The sequence below is a fragment of the Emydura macquarii genome, unplaced genomic scaffold (genome assembly GCF_026122565.2).
Source record: "Emydura macquarii macquarii isolate MOO-44397 ecotype Brisbane River unplaced genomic scaffold, CSIRO-AGI_Emac_v2 contig_2481, whole genome shotgun sequence".
Lineage (NCBI taxonomy): Eukaryota > Metazoa > Chordata > Testudines > Chelidae > Emydura > Emydura macquarii.
In genome coordinates, this window is record NW_027132618.1 from 4,482,322 (window position 1) to 4,499,200 (window position 16,879).

Genomic DNA, 16,879 nt, shown 5'->3' on the forward strand with positions numbered 1-16,879 from the left:
GTTTTATTCTTATAAAATTGCCAAGTTAAAAAGTTCTCCCTCTCTCTTTCAATGGGTACATTCTAAGAGTGAATGAAATCTGTGCAAATGACGGTGATAATCTGTATATGAAAGGGATTTAAACACACATCTTAAAATACCCAAGACCACCCTTCTTTGAGGTCAATTGTGCCTTTATCACAAGCCCAGCGCAAAAGGTGATGTGTAGCTATGCCACCCTAGGAGTTTCCCAGGAAGCAGGTTGCAACTCTAAGAGCACCCCTTCTCTACCTCAGCGTACCTTCCTCCATCACGCTAACGCCCTTATGGTAGGTTCTGTAGGCACCAATAAAAATAAAATCACAAGAACTATACATTGTCTAATAAAAAATAACCAGCTTGCCAGTACTGCAAGAGAAAGGGTTAAAGTTAAGGTAACTGCAGAGGATAAGTAATGACCAATTCAATTATTTCACTGATCTGCTAATCTGAAGAGCATATTTTGCTTCCAGAACTAGATTTTATTTCAATCCACTGTACCAACATTCAACTATCTGTTATAGTGAAGATCAGTTTTTAATTCCTGAGAAGAGTTTTGCTCTGCTAAGCATAGATGGCAAAACTATTTACTACCTTTATAGGCTTGATATCAGTCTTGAATATCAAATTGGAAGCGTCATGGGTGTTAAAAGAAAACCTGGTTACACGATACAATAATAATAAGTATTAGGTGTATGGGATAGCTCACTCTGCCACACTCAATAGCTCCCAAGCTAAAGCGAATACATGTAAATAGATACTATAAAATTAAAGTTGGTAGACCTCAGAAAGTCAGAACTCTGAAGTATCAATTCAGCCCAATCCTGTTACATTTGATCATGCTTAAAATCATGCCATCAACTTTAAATCTAGTAAATTTCAAAGTGAGTTTATAAATTAGTTCAGCTAACTAGGGTGATGGAATGGAAAACAGGACTAATGTGACCCTTGGATGTACAAAGAGGGGAGTGGTAAGCAGAAGCAGGGAGGTGATCACTGTACACAGTATTGGGGAGACCAACACGAATACTGTAGACAGTTCCGATGTCCACATTTTAAACAGGATGTTGAAAAACTGGACATGCTGAAAAAGAAGAGGCACAAAAAAGATGAGGAAAGTGTGTTACAGTGAGAGATTTAGGGAGCTCAATCAGTTTAGTTCATTAAAAATCAAATTGAGATAAAATGACGACAGCATATAATTACCTTCATGTAGAGAAAATACCAAGCACTAAAGAGCTCTTTAATCTAGAGAAGGCATTATATGTGCCAGTTGACAGAAAAATTCAAGTTAGAAATCAAAGCACAGATTTTTAATCGTGAGTGTGATTAATCACTGGAACAAACGACCCAAGGAAGTGGTGGATTCTCCATCTCTTGATGTCTTCAGATCAAGACTAGATGCCATTCTGGAAGATACACTTTAGTCAAATGTAAGTTATTTGGCTCAACACAAGGGTGAACGGGTGATACTCTATGTTCCATATTATATAAGATGACAGACTAAGTGATCTTATGGTCCTTTCTGGCCTTAAACTCTATGAATCTATGAAGTTACATCTAGGAAACATGGGTTTTACAAACACCTGATCCAGTTTGCCTCAGAACATGCTATCACCAGAAACATGCCATGGGCAAAGTAAAGATGCTCACTCTGTAATATAGTAATGCCCTGTTATATAGAGATTTAATTACTAAATTACTGTGTTTCTCTCTAAACAAAAGCTCTTTTGTAATGATTATTGTTTTGTCTCCAGTATTTACACAATAAGGATTTGTAATTCTGTTAAAAACTTCCTAAATAAATAAATAATTAAGAAAAAAAGAAAAGGAAGAATAAGCCTAACTATACCATAAATGGTCTACACTGAAATACCCCCAAGAGTAGATTAATGACCAAACTGTTGCCTGGGCTACAGAGTGGCACTGGGCCATAAAAGGCCACAAGGTTCCCCTTCTGCTCTAGTGACATGAAGCATGGGTATAGGGGAGAGGCTAGAGCCTGCAGAGCCACTACATCCCCTAGCCATGCAGGTGGGCAGGAGGGTTTGGAAATGGGTGGAGCAGAGCAGAGTTGGAAACTTTTGCCCTCATCCATCGTGTCTAGCTCAGGGGGTTGAAGGGTGGTAACAGGATGCTGAATAGATGTTTCCTGTAGCAGGGGAATAGGAGTCTCTCTCCTAGGGTGTGATTGTGATGGACAGTATCTTGGAGCAGCCCAAGACCAGTAAGCCATGGAGGGTATTGTACACACTGAGCCATGCATGGAGGAGGACCCCCTGCAGGAACTTCCCTATAGGAAGGCCAGTCCTGACCTTTAGATCTTGTAGTGGAAAAAGGCCTGTAAGGTGATCTAAATGATCTCAAAGGTGAGGTGGGAAAAAGAAATGCAAGTCTACTCAAAATAGGGAGGATCAGTTCCTGCTGGAGTTCTAGAAGACCTGGGCATAAAAGACATATTAGGCTCCAAAGAAAGTGAGAGATGCGGTGGGTGGAAAGCCAACAAAGTGATCAGTGCTCGCATAATTAGTCAGAGAGATGACAGGGATTTAACTGATGGTGCCAGGTGTGTTGATGATGCCGAGGTGCTGGTGGAGCTGAAGCACAATGAGTCGGCTTAATCAGAAGAAGGATCTGGCACAGGTGAACACACCAGTCTGGACTGCTCTGAAGGAGCTCGAGTCAGTGGTGATGCCTCAGATGGGACCAAAGTGAGTGTGTGGATATATGAAGCCTCAAACTGGTACCGGAGGACTCACCAGAAGATTGACTTAGGGGTCTTATCAGTATCAGAACATTTGGAGTGTTTTGAAACAGATAGAGACAACGAAGCATGATGTCTGTCACCAGACTTGTGCTGGGGTAAGGGGGAGGTGTTTCCTGGTTGAATCTGAGTCCCCTGAATCATGATCAGGGTTCAGCTCCAATGCAGGTTTCTTCACGTCTTGGACATTAAGATGATACAGTCAGTTTTAGTCCTGGTGAGGAAGGAGGTACAAATAGAATAGGACAGGACAAATCAAGCCGCTCTTATGCCTATCTGTAACAGGGGAAAAGAGGCCCCGCACGTGGTACACGGCTTAAAACCTGGGGATTTTTTCATAATAAAGCCTCCAAGTAACTACAAGAACTAAAAGTGTAGTACTACATATTACATTACATAATACTACATATTAACTAAATATTACTACACCACATATTAACTACATATTCACTGACTATACACACTCAAGTTCTGAAAGCTGGCTAACGGAAGCAAACGCTATTGGCAACTCCATTCTCACCGTGAGTGGTGAGAAGAAGCTGAGAAGGATGCATGCCCTTTTATGCCCTTTCCTGAGAGCATGCAGGTTGGGATGCAGGTGCATACGCGTGCTTAGTGGTACTGCTGGCAAAAGTCTGACTCAAGTGCATTGGGCACACATACACCTGCAGTGGAATGTATATGTGCAATCACTCGAAAAGGAAATGTGGTTCCTCTAACAAATCATTCTGTCAAAGGTTTGGTAGGACTTCATAATATTCTTTTGCCTGCCCCCATAATGATGTGGCTCCTAGCTGTCATCCTAATATACGGAGGACCTGCGACAAATGATGCAAGAAGGAAGACTGTGGCAGAAGTCTCAGATTCACAGTCTAAGTCCAGAAGGGTCCACTATGATCATAGAATCTGATGTTTTACATAACAGAGGCCGAAGAACTTCACCCAGTAATTCTTGCATTAAGCCCTACCTTGCGATCAAACTAGAACACATCTTTTAGAAAAACAATCTTGATTTAAAGACTTCATATGATGGGAAATTCACCACATCCCTAAGCAAATTGTTCCAATGATTAATTACCTTAACTGTTTAAAAATTTGCACCATATTTTTTTCTCGCCTGAATTTATCTACTTCAGCTTCCAGCCACTGTATCGCCTTATGCCTTTGTCTTCTGCATTTAAGTCCTCTACCATCAGAAATCTTCTCACCACGTAGGTACTTATGAACTGTGACCAAATCACCTCTTAACCTAATATGATAAACAGACTGAACTTCCAAAACCTTCCACTGCACAGCAAATTTTCCAGACCTCAGATCATTCTCGTAACTCTTCTGACCCTTTTCAAAATTTTTCAACATCCTTTTAGAAGGATGGAGACCAGACCAAGACATATTATTCTAGTAACTGTCTCACCAATGCTGCCTCGCTATTCCTACCAGATAGTCACTTGATTATACAACCAAGAATCATATTAGCCCTCTTAACTACAGCATTGCACTAGGAGCTCATGTTCAGTTGATTAACCACGATGACCCCAAGTCTTTCAGATTTTTTTCAGTCTTTTACAATTACTTTTGACTTACTCAGATCTGTCTGCTAACCAGTTTTTAACCCATTTAATGTGCACTACACGGATTTTATATAGTGCCAATTTTTAAAAATCAGGCCTAGACAAGCAGTTTGTCCTTCTTCAAACAGGTACCCTATAGTGTGATTCAGTCACTGATTAAAGTATTCCCTTTAATGTCTCACACGAACATGAGCTGATTATTTTATAGTTAGGGAGCTCAGGAATCCCTCACGATGAAGGCCTGGAGGAATTTGACTTCTGCAGCTGGAAGTTGGTTCCCTGAAACCCATTTACATTATGTCTCAAGATAATACAATGTATTCTGACTGCAAATCATGACATACTGTATTAAAAAAAAAGAGAGATATGCTATACACTATGTAAGTCTCCTTATCTCTCAAATAATAACTGGTTATAGTATGCTACCATAAGTCTTGTACTATTGCAGTGCATTGCTGAATACCTTGAATTTGGCCATTGAAAGACCCATACAATTATGATTAGAATACACAGGACTCTTCTTTCTTTATGTTATTTTGTGGCTGTCAACATTTTTACAAGTCATTAAAATGGGGGAAGGAAGGAGGATTTACTATGTTATCAACAAGGTCTGGATTAATATTTCTAACTAGCTGAACCAGTTTGCATTTGGCAGACGGTTACTTATATACTTTAAAGTGCTGCTGAATTTCTGGTACAGTTTCTTTTTATAAGACAATTAATTCCTTTGACTGATTGAGTGTTCCAGCCAAATAATGTTTTTTAAAATGTGTACATAATCAACAGAACAGCTACTTAATCCTTCTGACACAAGTTTTGTTCTAAAATTCTCCACATCACATCCTCATTTAGTTGTTAAAATTAGAATATGATGTAATAAAACGGCGTTTCACACTCTTGGTAGTAAAATGTCAGAACATTAGTCACTAAATCAATTCTATGTCAACATAAACTCTATCAATGGGGGCTGTTTTGTGTGACATCTACGACACATCATCTAGCAGCAAGGCTGACACCAGCCTCCACAGACATTGACATAAAGTGTTTGAACAGCTGCTTCTTTTACTGAAATGGACATTTAATGTGTGCTGTCAATGGTGGCTCTTGTGTCTCGGACGGAAGATGACAGAATTTACTGCAACAAGCCACAAAAGCGCAATGCATTACCCTGAAAAAAAGGAACGTTTGACCTATTCAAGGCCAGGAGAACAACTGAAATGTGGTTGCTTTTCAGTTTACGGTATCTAAGATGGAACGTATGTAACTATTCAAAAGTCATTTTCATTAAACTTCAGCAAGAGATTTTTTTGTTGGATCATATTAGCAATAATAATATTGGCCCGAGAACGAATAAAGCCCCAAACTCGTAAATGGTTTTGTACAGACTGACTGTTGCAACTATGTGGAAATGCACTGAAGTTAATGGGGCTATGCTCATGTGCTTCGGAGTGCAGGATTAGGATTTTAAGATATGAATTGCCTCTGCAAAGCAAATGCCAGTGATTGCCTTCCCACACGTGCAAAGTGATTGCAGTCCATGACTCTAGGTACCATGCAAGTGGATCAGTTCCATGGGATGCAGAGATAACATACAAGACATTTTTCAGTAAAAACAATCAGGTTATTTTTGTTAATATTTTCCTTAAATCAAGCAAAGGAACAATTTCAAATTGGGGACTTAAGTTTCCAAAATGTCAGTATACAATGATTTTAACTAAACAAAACAACAAAACACTCTTTCTGAGGTGTAGGAGAACAAAAAACATTGCAATGTTCCCATTGCAAAAATGCACTGGTTTTCAGAATGCAGGAGCAGTTTGCAAACTAATGAATTTAATACGCTACTTACTAGGTCATTCATGTTGGTCTGACTGGCTGGGTGAATTTCTTCCAAGAACTCCAAGACATAAAATGTATATCTATCCATAAGGTGAACTCCAATCCCAAGATCAGGCTGATGCTTAAAAACAAAACATATATGCTTACTGAGTACTCGATAGCGAAAACATGGTGATAGGCAATGGGAACTGAGTAAAACAGGACCACTTAAGGGTCAAATCTATGAATTCTCTTTACTCTTAGTAAAATTATCAGTAGTATGCAAAAAAAGATTACTAGCCATCAAAAAAACAATAGTGTGTGTAAATGAATCTGCACATTGTATGTTATCGTCACTTTTTTAGGTTACATTCTGGCTAGTCTTGTGTTTGCCTGGGTTTCAGGGAGCCCACTTCCTCCATTATGCACCTGTGCAGAACTGAGGTAGCATCTGCTACTACTTCCTCTTGAGCACAAGTGGGAGCATGGGAGGAGAGAAGCCTGTGTGGCTCCAGGGGACCATGAAAAGTTACACTAGGCACATGAGTAGGGCCTGATCTTCAGAGATGTTGAGCACTTTACTGGGGCTATGGTGCTCACCATCTTTAAAACAAAACAAAAAAAATCAAACAGCTACAGAATAGGGTGGTTTCACAAACAGGTTGTAATATGAAGCCACAGCCTAAGGTCAGAAAGATGTAGCTTAACCCACTTGGAGGTTTAGTGAGAAGATGACTAACGTCCCTCTTCAAGTGCACAACCCATCGTGCAATAAATCACATCATCTATTCTCATTGCAGAAAAAAAAGCATTGATCATTACGATTTTAAATTCATTATTTTATGTTTGAATTGCAAGACTTACTGCAAATCAAATTAGGGGTGAATATTAGCCAGGCTAATGAATCCCCACACTTTTGGGCAGCACAACAGAACGTGAAAAGTACATCCAACATCGTACGAGTGATGCTTTAGAGGCTAAACACCCTTTATGTTAGGAATCAGTGAAGGGGAACATTTTCAAAAATGCCTAAGATTTAGGAACACAAGTGCCACTGAAAGTTAATGGAACCTGTGCTCCTAAATCCTTTGGGCATTTTTGAAAACACCCCCTTATTCTACCTCCAAGTACCCTACCCATAAGTACCCAAAGCCTAGCTCTGAGCACCATACCTACAGGAAGCCTCCCCATAGGAATCCTAGCCCTTGCTCTAGATACCCTGCCCTTAACACCAAGTCCCCTACCCACAGGAAACCTAAACCTAGGCTGGAGGGCCCTAACCACAGGAACCAAACACTGGTTACAAGTGCCCTACTGAAAGGCACTTTAACCCTAGGATTTTGAGCCCTACCCCTAGCTCCAAGTGAACTCATACTTACTGACAGTGAATCTTCTCCTACTTGGCTACTAGCCAAGGCCATTATATTTGGAGAATAAAATCGTTCATACATGGATGCTCCTTGGCAGGTATCAATAATAAACAGCAATTCACTGTATCTGAAAGAAACAAAACAGCTTTCACATCTGGCATTCCGTAGACTGTCTTCATTCATACATTTCCACAATGTAGTTTTTCTTCTCCTCTGGAAAGGAGAGCTTCAGGCAACCTCAAGGACAACAGCTATTAAATATCACTGTTGAAGGGATGGTAATTGTTTGCATTTTTAAATATAAATATTGCATTCAAAATAAAAATAATTTCACCACCCTTCAGTAAGAGTGCTGTTTCAACGGGAATGAAATGGATGAATGAAAGGCTACCAGCCAAGTTTTACACCTGTTGGTGACATACTGTAGTTAATCGCTAAATAATAAGTTTTTACCTTCTTTTCTGCCACATTTGTTCGAAGGCATCAGCAAGTTCGACATTAGTGATTTCTTCAGAATCCTGAAATTTCAAGAAACCATTTCCACCATGACCTTGTAGAAAAATTCACAAGATAAATAAGCATATATTAAAGATAGGAGTACAATATATACACAAATATTTCTGCCAAAGAGCCAAAAGAAACAGCTAAATGCAATCTCCCTTCCTCTTCAATGCGGGGCAATGACAAAACATGATACTAGGGTAATGGGGACAGTATACATGTCTAGTGTAAGCTGGAATACATCTATTCATTTATAAATAAATAAATAGATCCTGCTTTGAAGATGCTTCCTTGAATACTTCTTATGCAAAAAATCCTTCACCTAGTAAAGATTTTTGTAACTTCCAGAATCGTTACAAATTTGGCTCTATATATACCATATACCCAGAGTTGTGGAATACAAGTGTAAGACCTGGATTAATAATATTAATTATTATTAATAAATAGATGTTTTGCTCAAACTAATGTGAATCCATGATTACCATGTATGTTTTACTAATTTTTCAGTGTCGTTTGGCATGCTCATGAAATTTCACTCTGCTACCATGCAACAAAACCAATACATTCCTGTAAGTACCTGTCATATATATTAGAATATTGCTTCTGTCATCGGAAAGTAGGTGCTTGGATCGAGGTGTGCTTGGCGGGATTCTTCCTGTTAATACGCGCAAGAAATTCTCCACAGTAACCTACAAACATGGAAATGGAGTAATATCTAACTATCACCAGGGATATCTACTGACCACTACTAAATTGGTTCCATAAAATAATGACACAAACTATGCACTCTATATAAAAAGGTCCACCAATAGATGGTACAAATTGCATTACTAGATTTCTTCTATTCAAGGTTTTCCTGTGCTACTACTCACCAATCAGTTCTTTTTAATCACCCTGTTGCTTTATTAATATTTGAAAACTATTTTAAACACATCTATGACCATTATAATCTTTTAAATACATCTTCATTCATTTTAACACAGCTTTACAGCTGTACAGCTTTACTCCCTCAATGCTACTTATGCATTCACAAAACTCTGCAACAATAGTACGTGTTACCATGGAGAAATGTTAATAATACTCGAAGGCTTAAATTCTCCATGCATCTCAGGCAAGGAAAAGATTCCTGTGGCACAAATATCTGAAAGATCAGATGTAGTCCATCTGGACAGCGACCATAAAACATTTAATTAAACATTAGAACCACTTGTTCTGAATGCAGACTTACAAGGCTCAAAAATGTTACCAACAAATTCAGACCCATGAGAGCAAGTTGTTTTTGTTACTATAATCTGAACATGCGCTTTATGCCATCAGGACGTGAAAAATCAGAGAGCAAGATGTCTACTGTATACTCTAATACAGAAATACAATAGGGGGTTTAATTTGTTCCTGTAAAATACACATTTTTGCTTTATTAATCCTTTTATTATGTGATACTAATTAAAATTCTGTAACTGAAGTCTAAAGTCAGTCCAGTAAAGAGTTAGGAAAAAAAATTTGCAGCAAGAAGCATTTTCTGAAAACTAGGACATGGTAAAGTGCTGCAGATATTTCCTTTTACTAGTTATTATAATGTGGTTAGAAATGGGTCACTAACAGAAATGACATGGTTTATTTGGAAAAAAACAATTAAAAAGAGGCACTGAACCAACAAAGTGCAAACACACCTGCTTAACTTCAAAGTAATGAAAATGTTAGCAGTTTGACCAATGATGCAATTTATGGTACTTCAACAAAACAGAAAACCCAGTAAAAAATTTTATATTGTTAATATACAGTAGGAGATCCTCAATCTCCTAACCACAGCTCACAACAGCAGCAGCAACAACAGGCATGGGGAATGAATGTTTTCTTTAAAATATCCAATGTATAGTAAAAAAATTCTAAATGGTTAGAAAGATGTACAAAGTTGTAACAACTTATGAAACTAAGTAAGAATTTTCTTTTTATTATATATAAAGTGAGAATAAGGGCCTGATCCAAAAATCCAGGGAAGTGAATGGAAAGAACTACCACTGACTTCAACAGACTTTGGATCAGGTTTTAAAAGCAACCCTACAGAAAAACATCCGATTAGATAAACAAAGCACTGTTACCTCATAGCTTCTGTAATCCACTTCCACATCATCTCCATAGACATTTAGCTCCATGTTTTTGTGGCTAAACACAGTTGCTGGTTTGGGATTCCTGGGGTTACATGCCATATCATCTGCCAGCATCAGGACAATATGACTAGGAAAAACAAAACGTCACCATTTCAGATATTCTATTTTAATACAACAAACAAAAGGAAAGTTGCAAATAGCAGAGCCAACAAAGATGACCCATTATTAAAACAAGATGGCATAACATTCACAAAAAATTGTCTGGGGGATAAGAGAGTTACTTTGGTAATATCTGATTTCCCCAGGGAACTCTGTCACTATCACAAGGCTACCACATAAAGCTTTTTGTTTGTTAAAGTAATGGTGGTATTTATTTAGCACCAACATCATGCTCAATGTTGTACTTGCCAAAAACAGATGGCTGATGTCCCAAAGAACTTAAAAGTTCAAAGTCAGACAGAAGGTGGGTCACACCAGGAAAAAAAAAAATAAAGCGAAGATGTTGTTTTTTCCAACCCCCATTATAAAGCCTTCTTACAGACCTTGAAACAGTGAGTTTTAAACGGTACTGGTTTAAAGAGAGTGTGGGGCTTGTACATGACAGATTTAGTTAAAAATCTGTGCACAAACTTCAAATACACAAGGTCCCAGTCTCAAAAGCAAGAGAATTAATTCTTAGTTGAGGCTGTTATGAACCCATTAGCTCTACCACCTTGCGCTATGTTCTTGAAGACTGCGTGATGCTCTATCAAAAAGACAAAAATGAGTAATTACATACTATTGGGAAAATGAATTTCACATATACAGGCACATGTCAAGCTACCATGCCCATTAGAGATTTAAAAATACATGTGAAACGTGTACACACACACACACACACACACACACACACACACACACACACACACACACACACACACACACACACAATGTGCCACTATATATAAATATCAATGGAATTGCTACCACTCTGCATTCACTGTGGTGATTTTAGAACGTAATTATTCAATTGAAAATGTGTCTAATTTGACCAATTAGATTACTGCCATTACAATAACTTTTTCATGGTGCACCATTAAATCAATTAGAAACAATCAGTTTTATTCAGTTTTGTAACAATTTTCTTTCTACAAATGGGAGCGCTGTGCTACACATCAACAAACAGGAATAGCCAAAGATCTGGGAAATCAAACAGGATTTTTCCAACGACTTCTGTTGTTGGATGACAAATCTGGCTATTTAAACCACCAGATTGAAATTTATACATCTGGTTTCAGATGGAAATCATTTTTTTAAAAACCCAAGGAGGATCCTAATAAATTTGATTTTAAGATATAGCATTGCTGCTGTTCGTCATTCTCTATGTCTAAAATATTTCTCAAAATTCTGCATTTTAGTACATTTTGAATGCATTTCCTGTGGCATGTGATATATAACAGTGAGTAGGAGAAAGAAAACAGAGTAGCACCTCCCAAGAGACAGACTCATTGCAATGAGAGTGAGAACGTAAGTCAGAAATTTCCACACAGGAGGAAGGGAGGGGAATCAAACACTATTCCAGTAAGAGGCTGCAACAGTTAGAGGCCCAGCAGTACATCTCCTGTGGCATGCTACAGGTTGAGAGAGTGAACTGTAAAACCCCAGCTTAGTTCCCCACATAAAGCTTAATTGTTCATTTACACTGGCAAGAGTGAATTTCACCCACGTTGAACATTTGTGAAGGAGGGAGGGTAACAACACCACCACCACCACCACCACCTAGCTCTGATATAGCTTTTCACTCATACATCTGAAAGGAAATCTCATTATCCCCATTTTACAGATGAGGAAACTGAAGCACAGGAAAGCAAAGTAACTTGTGCAAGGTAACCCAGCAGAGCTCAGAACAGAGTCCAGGTCTCCTGACTCCCAACTCAGTGCACTATTCACTAGATAGCTTTTGGGGGTGGGGGGTTGAGTCCTCAGTGTCTAGTTTAGAGTACTCAAGACCCAACTTTTAAGCTCTAGGATGTTATTAATACACTCACTGTTATTAATGCCTAAGGACTGTTCTGAACAGCAGCAAGACATTTTTGAATATTTTTCTCTCTTCATCGCAAGCCCTTGGGCACAGCAATCTCTCTTCAGAATATGAAGAGCATTGAAGAATGAGGACAAGCCTTCCAAGATGCAGAATCACTCCAGGAAGAAGCTTTTCTCCCACTAGCACAAATACTGACCTGGTGAACATTTTCCCTTTTTATTTTGTTTAAAAACACACCCCATTTTTATTATTAGATTTGATGAAACATTAATACAACACAACTCTGGATAACACAAAGCTATTCTACCCAAATAAAGCACTCGGGGGGCTTAACATGTCCTCCTACAGCAAAACCCCCTCCAAAGCAGGTCAGCAGACCTAGAAAGCTTCCTATGGGAATAGAAAAAGGAGAGATCTGAGTGGCTGTTGAGGAGACTGCTTCCAAACCCTGCTGCATCCATGTGGAATACAAGCTCTAGTCCTGCAGAGAGACTGAACTAGGAGGCCATCCTCAACCATTTCAGACCCACCTGAACCTCTATTGGGAGGGAAAATCATGCACCAGGAGTTAATGCTACGAGGAACATCATTTCCATCGTTTTTACTTATGGTGTCTTCTACCACTTCTAAGAGCATTCGGCATAAAATTGCTGGTTCCACTTTGACCCTGGTTGCCTTTGAGGTTTTCTTCATCCCATTTCACTTCAATTTGTTCCCCTCTACTCCTCAGAGAGGCTTAACAGATGAATACAGCTATGCACTGTTATTTGTATTACAGTAGCTTCTGGGATCCTCAACAATGGCCCCCACTGCAGTAGACTTTCAGCAAGCCAGAACTACAGAAAACCTGGCCCAGACAGCTGACATTTTAGGTTTACGACAAGACAACCAGGTGAAACAGAAGGCGAGAGGACAAGGTAACAATTATTCTCCCCTCACAAAACTTTTGCAAAGGGAGACAATAAAAAGGGAAGAGATCTGCTGCTTTCCATAAACCTGAGTATTAATGGGACTGTGGGAGGCAATGACATCGTTGAAAAGCCCAATATGAGATTGCAAATTCACTCCCAGTATGTATGAATAATAATGTCTGAAATTCTCTGTAGGGCCACAGACATGCCACAAGGAGAACACACAGTCCTACACCAAATGAAATATGGAATTCTGTAAGTATTATTTAAAAGTAAAAAGAGGAATAAGTTTAATACTCAACAGGCCACTGGATCTGTTGCAGCCTGAAGGGAAAACAGAAACCTACACTAAAAACAAACAAAAGGAGAGAACACAAGGAGGGGAAAATCCACACCTCCAAGGTCACAGCTCAGTCAGCAGCTTAAACACCCCTCCAGCACCGACTTTTCCAAAAAGGAGAATACCTTATCCACTGTTCTGTGAGGAACCAAATATATAACCATTGCAAGCTTGCTGCAGAGACTCCAAGAGTCAGCTTCTATGCAGCACTTACAAAACCAGGCCCAGGTGAGACTGAATACCAGACACGCACACAGCAACAAGTTAAGGGCACCTAGACAGCTCTATCCATCATCAGACAGATACCCATGCTATCAATGTACACGAATAGATATCCTACCGGTACTTTGTATCAGGACAGGCTATAAAAAGTTTCTCAAACAGTAAGCCTGCCTGCAGTCACACAGCTGCGACTTTGTCTTCCTTTCCCAACTCTGACTTTCAACAGTGACTAAGAATGTTGGCTTCCTCTGATGAATTGAAAATGCTTGTTCACTCAAGCCAATTGAGCTCTTGGCTATGTCTACCCTAGGAGCACTTTACCAGTATAGGAATGCCAGTGTACTCTACCACCAAAGTGTTCCTAGTGTAGGCTCAACTATATCAATATAGTTAAATCACCTCCAGGGAGACATACAGATAAAAAATGCAGCTTTGTTGGCATAGCTTTGTCTATGCTATGGACTGCTGTTGGTATAGCGACGTTGATCAGGAATCAGACCTCTTCACATCCCTGACTGTCTGCTGTGGTGGCAGATGTCTGTAGTGTAGTCTTGACTCTCATTTTGCCAAACAGAAACAGCAAGGCAATCAATCAGACTCCCTTGCCATAGTTTTGACAAGGAGAAAGCTGATTTGCCTTTCAATGAGATTGTGTGTCTAGTGATCAGTCCTGTACCCACAGAAGTCACTAAGTTTTGTCACTAACAAGTGATAGATAGCAAGATCCTATCCATAGGCTAAGAAAAATTACATATAGGGAATATGTAGGGCATGAAAGATTGAGTCCTGCAAATATAAATAGTGTGTAAGTGTACGGATTCACCCCTAACTTACACACTAACCCATTCTGTCCACAGTCATGCAGGTACAGGACAGGGCTTGAGCAGACAACTTACTGGGGACTCTTCTGGCAAATGACAACATACCACCACTTGAGCAAGGTCCCAGTTCAATAGCACCCTCTTTCCCCTTCCCAACACCACAAAAAAACCTCCAAAATTAGGCTGCATCTTTACGGACACAAAGCTGTTTTTTAAAGTGAGATCACTAATGTGCAATAGTTATATCACTGTAAAATCCTAAACAGAGACACAAGGCACACATCAATTTACCATAAGGTTGCCAGGCAAGGTCAACACTTTACCCCTCACCTCAACCCTCTAAGATTGGCCTCACCTAGTTTAACTCACTGAGAAAATACAGTGTTCTGTCTCCATTATGTTTCTACAGCAGGACAGATAACACCTGTTGGTTATCTTGCAGTTACTAAAACCGTTTTTTGCTAGAGAAGACGTAGCCTTAGATGAGCAAGACATTAGTCTCCAAGGACACTACTGCCCTGATTCTACCCCATCCAGCACAGTTATTGCATGCATGTTTCTTTATCCAGATCATGTTGTTTAGTAAGATAGTGAGGGTCAAATATGGAGCTACAGCACCTTACACCAGCTGGGGATTTGGTCCTCACTGTCCTTTGGGAACAAAAGTTCTGGAAGGAGCCACTATAAAGTAAGAGCTTTTTAAACCAAAACAAAAACACAAAAAAATCTAAGACCCTTGCATGTAAATCCAACCAGAAGAGGAAAGACTGTTCTGCTCAGTCTTTCAATGTTCCCTACCCACCCAAAAAAAGGGTGTATTGTCAAGTCCACAATAGATCACATCTACACCACGGGCCTTGGCCAATTTGAGCTTATTAACACAAGCATAGTTTGGATGGAATACAATGCATATAAAAACATACCACTATTTTTAAATCGAGAGAGCTGCTATTTGGAAAAGTCGAGTGAAGAAAAAAGCTCACAAGTCAAAGATTAAACTTTCAGCATTTTAACAGTAGCCCACAGCCTATAAAGCTATCAGACTAAAATTTAAAACAAGACCAAAAAGTATGAGAAGACAATATTAAATACACACTGAAGACATCCCTCCACACACTTCACACATTAGCAAGTCCCCTGTGATACCACAGAATAAGGGCTAAGCTCTCAGAGAACACTACACATTGCCTGTAAATAAAGGGAACATAAATCTCAGCACTATAGTCTCACCATGGTATTACATTAGTGAAATAGGGAGATATTAACTTAATGTGATATTGGCTTTTTCACAATGAAACAATTGCTTCCTTTTCAGAGTCAGCCACTATAAAGATCCTCCTAGTTTTTCCATTCTGACATAACAAAAATGAGACTGCAATTTCCAAAGGAGTTAGGTGCTTTATTCTTATTGACATCCAATGGGATTTGGTTGCCCAACTCTTAGGACCGATCTGCACAGTTGTTGGTACAAAGGTAACTATTTACCAAAACAGTTATACTAGTACATGCCTGGTGTGGATGCAGTTATACCAGAATAAAGGTGTCATATCAATATTGCTTATTTCCCTTCTTCTATGACCCCTTTATACGGATATAACTGCATTCACTCCACAGGGTTTGCTACTTTTCACTGTAGTTCAAGCAGCACCACTGGTGCATGTAGAAAAGGTCCCTGGCTCATTTGAACCCAGCCAAAAATGCCTTTTTAATATTGTTTTTGACATGCAAGAGCTTCTTTGTTAGACACCAATCGTTTAGAGGTCCCATTCTAACAGTGTGCCTTGGATTTAGATGAAGCACTGTACTTCTACTTAGTCTTGCCCATTAAATGAAGTGTTCTCTAATCAAAAGGCACATTAAAAAGACCTTAAAAAGGCCTGGTCTACCCTACACAGTTTAGGTCAACATAAGGCAGCTCATGTTGACTTAGTTATGGCAGGGTCTACATTACAGCCTTGCTCCCGCTGATGAAGTGCCCTACTACACCAACATAATTCCACCTCCACAAGAGGTGCAAAGCTTACGTGGGTGTAGTTAGGGCGATGCAGTGTCTGTGTAGACCCTGTTACTTACATCAGCTGTTGGCTGTCATTCTTGTCAATTTCATGGCTGGGAGCAGTGAAATTAACAAGAAAGCCTGCTTTCCTGCTCCAAGCCATGCTGCCACCCAGGCTCCCAACTGGGTCTACCACTTGGGCTCCCCACTGGGGAGCCCTTCTGCCCCTGGGGTCCTGGCTCTCAGCTCCACACTGTGAGCCCAGCTGTCTCCCCTCACACTGTCCTTCTTCAGTCCCCGGAAGCACTCCTGTGAGGACGCATACCACCAACAGAAGGAAGGTACTGTGGCATCAGCCCCCACAGTCATTACATAGGTTTGTAATGTAGACATGAAATTGCAATAGAGTAACAGGT

General features: G+C 39.6%; 1 protein-coding gene across 4 annotated transcripts in view; it reads right to left on the reverse strand.

Annotated features, from left to right (window-relative positions):
- Window positions 1-16,879, reverse strand: part of PIGK (phosphatidylinositol glycan anchor biosynthesis class K) — a 106,566-nt gene that overhangs the window by 77,989 nt on the left and 11,698 nt on the right. For all 4 annotated transcript variants that reach the window (XM_067563417.1, XM_067563420.1, XM_067563419.1 and 1 more), the window contains exons 4-8: window positions 10,142-10,277; window positions 8,620-8,731; window positions 7,995-8,091; window positions 7,551-7,668; window positions 6,203-6,313 (exon numbers count right to left, since the gene is read on the reverse strand). In XM_067563417.1, the coding sequence (XP_067419518.1) occupies window positions 6,203-6,313; window positions 7,551-7,668; window positions 7,995-8,091; window positions 8,620-8,731; window positions 10,142-10,277 (574 nt within the window). The remainder of the gene's footprint in view (window positions 1-6,202; window positions 6,314-7,550; window positions 7,669-7,994; window positions 8,092-8,619; window positions 8,732-10,141; window positions 10,278-16,879) is intronic.